This window comes from Babylonia areolata, chromosome 16 (genome assembly GCF_041734735.1).
Source record: "Babylonia areolata isolate BAREFJ2019XMU chromosome 16, ASM4173473v1, whole genome shotgun sequence".
In the NCBI taxonomy this organism is placed as follows: domain Eukaryota; kingdom Metazoa; phylum Mollusca; class Gastropoda; order Neogastropoda; family Buccinidae; genus Babylonia; species Babylonia areolata.
In genome coordinates this window covers 23,293,316-23,303,315 of record NC_134891.1, presented here as the reverse complement: position 1 = coordinate 23,303,315, position 10,000 = coordinate 23,293,316, and the positions used below count along the sequence as shown (strand labels likewise).

The 10,000-nt window shown below is 39.0% G+C and overlaps 1 protein-coding gene across 1 annotated transcript in view; it reads left to right on the top strand.

Moving 5' to 3' along the window:
- The first annotated feature begins 1,052 nt into the window (after positions 1–1,052).
- Positions 1,053–10,000, top strand: part of LOC143290933 (DNA-directed RNA polymerase I subunit RPA49-like) — a 28,847-nt gene continuing 19,899 nt past the window's right edge. Inside the window, exons 1-6 of the mRNA XM_076600501.1 lie at positions 1,053–1,080; positions 1,623–1,680; positions 2,987–3,093; positions 6,071–6,144; positions 9,217–9,302; positions 9,884–9,936. Coding sequence (XP_076456616.1) covers positions 1,629–1,680; positions 2,987–3,093; positions 6,071–6,144; positions 9,217–9,302; positions 9,884–9,936 — 372 coding nt within the window. The 5' untranslated portion in view covers positions 1,053–1,080; positions 1,623–1,628. The remainder of the gene's footprint in view (positions 1,081–1,622; positions 1,681–2,986; positions 3,094–6,070; positions 6,145–9,216; positions 9,303–9,883; positions 9,937–10,000) is intronic.

Below are 10,000 nucleotides of genomic sequence, written 5' to 3'. Positions count from 1 at the left end.
AGCCATATAATTTTTCCAGGTCGTTTCCAAACCTGAACTCGTATGCAGACATCCACTCAGGCTCGCACATACACGCGCCGTCTGTCTGTCTGTCTGTTTCTCTTTCTTTCTCTCTCTCTCTCTCACACACGATTAAACGGCTGAGATAACAGCAATTTTCACTTAAAATACATACATGTAAGAAGGAGCATAATTGTAATTTGCATGCCATAGATTTTGGAAACATTGTAAAATAAAGTTTTGGATAGAAAAGGTAAAAAGGGGTAAAAATCGGCAGTCATTCACCCTTTCGAACCACACCACCACCATCCATCTACCCACCCCCATTCTTTCTACTCACCCATCACGCACCCAAGTTTTTTAAAAATTATTATTATTATTATTTTTTTAAAGAGATAAGCCTTAAGATTTGCTTTAAAGGTAGACAGATGAGTTGTTTGTCTGAGAGCAATAGGCAGAGACTTCCAAGTTGTTGGGCTGAAGACAGAAAATGACCTCTTTCCACAGGAGTTATGGAAGTATCAGGGAACAGTTAGCTGGGACGAATCAAGAGATCTCAATGTTCTGTTTGGCAAGTATGGCGGTTAACAAGCTCAGAAATTCATTTACTTATTCAGCTTTTTTTCCCCCTCAAGGCCTGACTAAGCGCGTTGGGTTACGCTGCTGGTCAGGCATCTACTTGGCAGATGTGGTGTATAGTATATGGATTTGTCCGAACGCACTGACGACTCCTTCAGCTACTGACACTGATACTGCTTTTGGGGGAGTTATCTTAAAGTGAAGGGTGATCACTCTTTCGTTCTGAACAACACACGTGCTTCCGGTAACTTTCCGACTTGGCATTCAATGAAGTATGTGTAATGTAGGCTTGTTTGCATGTGTCAGATATATATGTATCCTGGAATTTTTTTCTTTTATCTGTCGGTGTATATTAAGATTTTTGTCCGTCAAGTACATAGTCCAGTAATTTAGGATGCTAAAATTGGCTATTACCTAAATATGTCGCTCTGACATCATCACCATCATCATCCGTGGAGTGTCCACAATCATCAAGCTGATTATTCTGACACTTTTAACGAAGTATGTGTAATGGTGGTTTCTTTCAAACGGTAGTTGACGGTGAAAAAAAGGAAGAAAGAAAGCAAGTTCAGAGAACATTTACAGTTTATGAAACTAGTGAAAACCAGCATTTTGGGTAGCAAATTTTACAGTGTTGTTGCAACAAACCACCATGGAATTAACTGATAGATAGTTGAAGAATCCAAGAGAAGGGAAGCAAAGAATCAGCTCTCTCTCTCTCTCTCTCTCTCTCTCTCTCTCTTGTCCTGGGGCCCACATACATTCCAGAATGATGAAGTAATCCCATAGAGGTTTGGATTTGTGTGTGCGTCTCTCTCTCATTTAATTTTTCCTTTATTTTCAGTTATTATTTCTGTTACTTGTATTATTCAATAGTTGAATTATGTTATGTATATTTACAAAAACGTTTTTCTATGAATTATTGTTTCATGGATTTGAATTGTTTGAATTACAATGTTCCAATCGAGCAACCACAAAAAGTGTACATGTATGGCTTTCTGAGACATGACAATAACAAATGTGGTTCTTTTTCTCACCTGTAGACAGACATGCCATCCAAGAAGACAATTGTTTCAACAAGTCAAAAAGAAGTTCCAGTCGGTAAGTTTTGAAACTGGATTCTCATTTCCATTTAAGAGAGATCAGAAAGAGAGAGAGAGAGGGGGGAGAGAGAGAGAGAGAGAATACAAGACCAGACAAAGTTCTCTATTTCAAGGGTGATAGATGAGCACTGGTGTGCTTTTTTACATCCAGTGCTCACCCTGAATAGAGTCAACATTTCACAATACTAGATAAAAATTCAAGCATAGTGTCATAGAAACACATAACAAGGAAAACATTACACACACACACACACACACACACACACACACACACACACAAACACACACATGCACATAATGGCACAAGCATGGTATTAGTAAAATACATAGCAAAAAAAAAGAATAAATCAATAATGAAAGAAACAAACACACACAACACTCACCACCACAGACCATAACCGGAGACGGAGGGTGAGGGAGGTTCTCAGTCAACCATACACAAGTGATAAACAGTATCAATAAAATGAGCAATTTGCATAGACATGTTATGGCGCAAGGGGGTGGGGGGGGAGGTAATGTTTTTTTTAAGGCAGTTGGGCAATGGTGGTGTTTAATTGTTTCTTTGAGCGAGTTCTGTAGAGTGACGCCTGAGTAAACCAGACTGGATTTGAACAAGTCAGTTCTTGGGATTGGGATATGGACTTGGAGATTGGGAGAGAGGGAGGGGGATGAGGGGGGAGGGGGGGGGATTTGATGAATTTACGGGAAATTTGTTTAGTAATATTTGTGGTGCATTACCTGTCACAATATTGTGCCTTTTTATTCCTTTGTAGTATTCTACAGATTGGTGGGAGAATATTCACTTCGCTTGTTTATAGTCTAAATGAATAGTAAATTCTCTGTATCTGTAATGTTGCACAGTTAAATCAGATGTATAGGTTCAAAGTCTAGTTATATATTTCAAGTGTTTGTCCATAGCAGACAAAAGATAAGGTTTTACTTCATGGCTGTTAGTGTTACAGAGAGTGAAAGAGAGAGAGAGAGATTGTCCATAGCAGACAAAAGATAAGGTTTTACTTCATGGCTGTTAGTGTTACAGAGAGTGAAAGAGAGAGAGACAGGAGTGGGGAGCACAAGGAAGGAGAAGACGACAGTAAGCATAAAGATCCTACAAATATAAGCTAACGAAAACAGACACCCAACAACAGCAGAGTAATGATTATAATCTAATATCCTGTGCCAACCGTGTGCAGTGATGGCAGTAAGCATAAAGATCCTAAAACATAAGCTAACGAAAACAAACAGACACCCATCAACAGCAAAGTAATGATTATAATCGATCATCCTGTGCCAACCGTGTGCAGTGACGTTCGCCAATGGGACGATCAAGGAATCCAGGAAACGCCATCTGACAGTGTCCGCCTTGCACGATGCCAGCCACAGAGGATCCGGCAAGAGGAGAAAGACAGTGGTGAGTTACCTGCGTCCATGCACTGATGATGGAGTCTCCCGTCGGTCCGACGGATGAGTAGGCAGGCAGGCTTATCTGTTGGTGTGTGTCCTCATATGAGAGAAGAGGCCGATTCTGGATGGGCAGCACTTCCCACAGGTGTTGCAAAGGAAAACATCTTGAGAAGTTGAGCCCTGCTTCCCTCGCTCACGCTTCTCCTTAATGGCCAGCGTTCTCTTGTTTTCAAACGTCTTTATGCCACTAGAGCACAGCATCCTCCAGTGAGAGCGGTCAAGGGCATCAGTTTCCCAGGAAGCGATGTCTATGTCACAGGCTTTGAGGTTTGTCTTCAAGGTGTCCTTGAAGCGCTTGCAGGGTCTTCCAAGTTCACGGTGGCCTTCCTTCAGCTGGCCATACAAAAGCATCTTCGGGATCCTGCTGTCTGTCATGTGGACAACGTGTCCTGTACAGTGTAGCTGGCACTGGATCAGCAGGCTTTTGATGCTGGGCAGGCTGCTCCTCTCTAGGACCTGGAGACCCTGTCTTGCCACTTCATGCCGAGGATCTTTCGTAGGCATCTCTGGTGAAACTGCTCAAGTTGTTGAACAACAAGGTGGTCAACACAACAGCTCTGTAGGTTTTCATCTTGGTGCTGAGCCTGATGCCTTTGTTGTTCCACAGCCTGTTGTTGAGTCTGCCAAAGGCTTTCCTGATCCATCATATGCATTATATGTATTACCAACTGTATGCATTGTATGATCTGTTGTAACGTATACATGTATCCATTGCGGGTAAGGTAGAAGAATGATGAAGAAGCTAGTTATCTGCCAAGTACCGTGTTTGGGAGGGTCTGGTTTTGAATTCCAGTCTCGCCTTTTTTTTTTCTTTTTTTTTTTTTTCCCTTGTACACAAGGTTATATTTTGACTTTTCACAACATCAGTGTGATTCAACATTCACATAGCAAAACATTTGGTCCATCAATGATCATCGAGAAAAAAAATCATTAATTTGTTGAGATACAAGGGTTATTTTTCAATATGATAATACTTATAATAGTAATAATAAGATGAAGAACAATAACAAATAATAAAGAACAAGACAAACAAGATACCAAATGTCACATCATGGCATGTATACATGTTGAAATAGCTTCAAGGAGCACCAGTTTTTATGTTTTTTGTTGTTGTTGTTGTTGTTGTTTTTATAAAGTGTTATTAAAGGATTAATATAATTATGTTATCCATTACCTGTGGCAGCTTACTTCTTTTATCAAAATTAATGTACAAACATGTCAAATTTTGCAGTATATTCATTTCTGATATTGTTAAAAATTATATCAAACATGAATCATTCATGCACTGTATTATGATGACAGTTTTCATTTTACTCAGTGTTCTGTTACCAACACAGAGTGTGGTAACCATTTTTTAACAAAATCACAGTAATTCATTTCCGTCATTTTCAGTCTCGCCTTTTCTCCATGGTTTGACTGGTCGATCAAACTGAGCGTCTGTTAATTCAGATGGATGGCATAACAAACTGAGGTCCCAGTGCGGCACGCACTTGGCACACTGAAAGTGTTGTCCTCTGGCTAACATCTGTAAAAGAAATCCACTCTGAGTCTGATAGGTACACCGATTTAGACATGGGCTTGAGGCCGCACTAGTGCATTTGGTTATGCTGCTGATCAGGCATCTACCTACAGATGTGGTGTAACATATATTGATTGATAAGAACGACGGGCGCAATAGCCGAATGGTTAAAGCGTTGGACTTTCAATCTGAGGGTCCCGGGTTCGAATCACGGTGACGGCGCCTGGTGGGTAAAGGGTGGAGATTTTTAAGATCTCCCAGGTCAACATATGTGCAGACCTGCTAGTGCCTGAACCCCCTTCGTGTGTATATGCAAGCAGAAGATCAAATACGCACGTTAAAGATCCTGTAATCCATGTCAGCGTTGGGTGGGTTATGGAAACAAGAACATACCCAGCATGCACACCCCCGAAAACGGAGTATGGCTGCCTACATGGTGGGGTAAAAACAGTCATACACGTAAAAGCCCACTCGTGTGCATACGAGTGAATGCAGAAGAAGAAGAAGAATATTGATAAGAACGCAGTGACGTCTAGAATAGAATAGAATGTCTTTATTACCAAGTGTACCGGGGTCACAAGGAATATTGGTGGGGGATATTACATAACAAGGTACGAAGATGAATCGAACATCATACACAAACACAGATACAGTAGAAATTAGGATACATGCAAGTGCATATCAATATAAAAACTTGTGCATACTCACACATGCACGCACTGTGCACACACACACACACTCTCTCTCTTTCTCTCTCTCTCTCTCTCTCTCTCTCTCTCTCTCTCTCACACACACACACATGCTTGAACAGAAGCCAAGGGCGGAAAAGGAGAGTCTACTTGAGAAACTGAAATGTTCACTAGTTTCAGTGATAGAATGTGCTCTTTTCCTGGTCCATTGCATCTGTTTTCTGATCCACAGCATTTTCTGACCAATAACTTTCTGATCACATGCACATGATTTAGTTGTGGCACATGCAGTGAAACGTTAATAATAGTAAAGAGTTTTGTTTTTCATTATATGAATAGGTTTTTTTTTTGTTTGTTTGTTTAATCCTTGTTATCATTATGTAAAAACAGTCAGATCCTATGTTCCTTTATTCCAAACAAATCAGATTCCTCTGGTTTTGTTGAATATCTTGTTTCTGTCAGATTTATTTAATTTTCTATATTTCTTGAGTCCTGTGTGTCTGTCTTCTAATTTAGGTTGAAAGTTGGGTTTTTTGGTGTGTTTTTTAAATTTTTTATTTTGCTCTGTTAAAAAGTATTATGGCTCTTAAATCATATTTTTGTTTTTCCAAGTTATTTGCCCAGGTGTCACAGATATTCAGTATTTGAGGTACAAACAAAGTGTTACATGCAAGGGTATGAAAACGATAACAACGAAAACATCTGTACATTGACAGGTTGTGGAATCCAAGAAGATGACTTACAAGGGAGATAACTTTGGACCTCTTGCTGCTCCTGAACACAACACACAGTGAGTGGAAATTTCATTGGCAGCTTGCTAGCATGGCCAGTCTGGAAACCTCAGTTGAGGTATGATGAGTTATTGATTGCGACTGGGGAAAAAAGAAATATATATTGAACGTATAATTTAGTTATTGCACAGTGATTGTACCATATGACGGATTGTTCCTTTTTTTTGACTCACTTGTGTAAACAAAGTGAGTCTATGTTTTAACCCAGTGTTCGGTTGTCTGTGTGTGTGTGTGTGTGTGTGTGTGTCGGGGTGTCTGTATGTCCGTGGTAAACTTTAACATTGACATTTTCTCTGCAAATACTTTGTCAGTTGACACCAAATTAGGCATAAAAATAGGAAAAATTCAGTTCTTTCCAGTCATCTTGTTTAAAACAATATTGTGCCTCTGGGATGGGCACAAAAAAATAAAAAAAGAAGCCTAATTATATGCAAACTGCATTTACTGTTATATTTATATTTTTTGTATTCTCTAAACTTGGCACTTTGACCTCTTATTCTGACACAACAAGAGGAGTCATTATTATAATTTTTTGTTCAAACAGGAACTTCTTTTGCTAAGCATGGAATTTTTATTTATTTTGCAAACGTTTTGGTGCAGATAGTAAAAAAGGGAAATTACTCTGTAATTAATGCTAGGGGAGCTTAATTTGCTTTAAACTGATCTTTCTCATCTTAAACATTACATTTTGAAATTATACTCAATACATAAAAAGCTTGGATTTAAAAAAAAAATTTAAGTGTATCACAAGTGAGTCTCGAAGGCTTTGCCTCTTGTTTCTTTTGTTTTCCTTCGGACTTTTCTGTTCCTTCTGTTCTCCTCCGCTTCTTTTCTTTCTGTGTACCTTTTTTTTTCTCTGTTCTCTCATCCGTCTCCACTTCCCCGTCATTTGTGTCTGGGGAGGGGTTGGGGGGGGGGGGAGGGCAATTATTTACATTTATTCATTGAAAAAGGTAACAGCAGCATGACAAATCATCATAGCTAAATGAACGCAAAAAAAAAAAAAAAAGAAAAAAAAAAGACATTCAAAAAGGGAAATCAGGGAGAAATGTTTGTCAGAAAAAAAGGACAAAAGAGCAAACAAACAAACAAACAAAACAAAAAAACAACAAAAAAACAAAGAAAAAACAAAAAAAACCCCACTATGCATAGAAACATTTTGTACACGAAATAATAAACCTATTCTTTTTTAAGCAGAAGTTCGGCATGACATATAGTATACACACTTACACACATGTATATATATATATATATATATATATATATATATATATATATATATATATATATATATATATATATAAAAGAGAAAAAACATTAAAGCTAAAATTTTATAATAAGATTGTAGCAGAGTACAAAACTGAAACCTATCTTTAAAATATGTCAGATACAAAACACAGACAAGCTTTAACGAAACTCAGAATAAGCGCGCATGACCTAAAGATTGAGAAAGGTATATATTTAAATATTCCACAAGAAGACATTGTGCAACAAGTGTAACATCCTGGAAGACGAAATCCATCTTCCTGATCATTGTATTAAATATAAAACCTTAAGGCAACAATTTTTAAAAGATATTCAGAATTCGAATACCACAGGACATATTCCCAGTCAGGTGATGCTAACAGATGATGAATATATACAAACAAGATTAGGAAAATTTGTTTATGAATGCTGCTGCAATTTACTGCATTAACTGATTGTGTTTTTCATTCTGCACTTGTGTCTTATAAACCTTAAGGTTTCATGACAATAAAGTGTATTCTGTTCCATTCTATTCTATTCTATTCTATATACATCTCTTTTTTTGTTTTCTGTTGTTTCCTTCAATAATCTTTCTTTATTTCTTTGACTTGTTATGAAAAAAAAAAAAAAAAAAAAATCGTTCTTTCATTCTCTTTTTCCCCAACATTGATTTGTTTTAATCTTTCTACTTTGTTTTTGTTTGTCTCTTTTTTTCCCTGTTTTTCTTTGTTGGGGGGGGCATGGTGGGGGATAGATTTTCTTTCTTTTTTTTTTTTTTTTGATCCCTCCTTTTCTTTCCTTCACTGTCCTTATTTGTGACATATATCTCAGACTGTATCAGTATCAGTAGCTCAAGGAGGCGTCACTGCGTTCGGTTCAAATCCATATACGCTACACCACATCTGCCAAGCAGGTGCCTGACCAGCAGCGTAACCCAGCGTAACTCAGGACTGTGGTGGTGATTGTGTGATTTTTTTTTTTTTTTTTACTTCCCTTCCCTCATTCACCCCTGCCCCCCCCCCCCCCCCCCCCCTCCTCTCCCTTCTCACCCACCATGGATCATGTGAGTGAGTGGTTTTTCATTTTGGGTTTGAATATGATTCAATTCTTACGATGAAATGGCTGTTATTTTTGACAGGCGCAGTAGCCGAGTGGTTAAAGCGTTGGACTTTCAATCTGAGGGTCCCGGGTTCGAATCACGGTGACGGGTGGAGATTTTTACGATCTCCCAGGTCAGCATATGTGCTGACCTGCTTGTGCCTGAGCCCCCTTCGTGTGTATATGCAAGCAGAAGATCAAATACGCACGTTGAAGATCCTGTAATCCATGTCAGCGTTGGGTGGGTTATGGAAACAAGAACATACCCAGCATGCACACCCCCGAAAGCTGAGTATGGCTGCCTATATGGCGGGGTAAAAACGGTCATACACGTAAAAGCCCACTCGTGTGCATACGAGTGAACGTGGGAGTTGCAGTCCACGAACGCAGAAGAAGAAGAAAGAGAAGAGGCTGTTATTTTCATTTATTCTTTTTTTTTTTCTCTCTCTCTCTCCTTAAAAATAGCTTATAATGTTTTGTCTCTCTTTTTACCACCAAAAACGGAGTAAGGCTGCCTATGTGATGAGGTAAAAACGGTCATGCATGACAAAGCCCACTCGTACTTGTAATTTTGTATACGCGTGAACAAGAGTCGCAGCTCACGAACAAATAAGTCCCTTTCTTATGACAAGCCTGAAGGCAAATTTTTTTTTCCACTATATGCTTTAGAAATTAAAGGTATGGATTGATTGATTGATTGATTGATTGATTGTACTGTCACGACGCAGGTTGTACGTGGCGGAGGTGAAGAAAGCCACAGGTGAGATGACGATGTTTCCTGCCGAGATCTTCCACCTGCATCCCATGACTGAAGGTAACGGGGAGCACGCGCTCACCTGGTTGTGCGTACGCTGAGCGCGTGGATGATGCCAAAGTTTGACATTCCGAATTTTGATGAACCTTGAACAACTACTGGAGCACTGAAGATTACAATATCTTCACTGTACACTTCACTGTACACTTCACTGTACAAGGCACTCTGTGTCTGTAGTATTAAGTGGTGTACAGGGACACAATGTCTTATATCCTAGCAATATTTTCAACAATGAATTTCTGAAGCAATACATTTGGAAAATTATCAACTGTCCACAGCAACATTCACTTTTGTCAGTTAAAGGAAACATAGGCTACAATAGACAAAAGTTTCCTTTTACGCTAGAAGGCACAACTCCTTTCTGTGTTTGTGGGCTGTTTGGGAATGTATCCATTGATATGAAATCGTTCTGTTTGATTTGTATATTAAGACAAAAAGATAAGACATTAGTCAGGGGGTGAAGGTTGTTGGCAAGGACACTCATGACTCCGACTGTGACTCTTGTGTCATTATTTCCATTTATGGACCACAACCATTGTCAAAAGAGGTGTGAACATTTTTTTTGGTCATGGCTGTTTCAGTGGACTTGAAGAGAGATCAGTTGGAGCTGGACTCCATGTCTTTCCGTGAAAAGGTCGGTGTCTGTGTATATAAAGGTTCCTCACTGTATTGCCTTGTTTTGTATTGGATTTTATTGT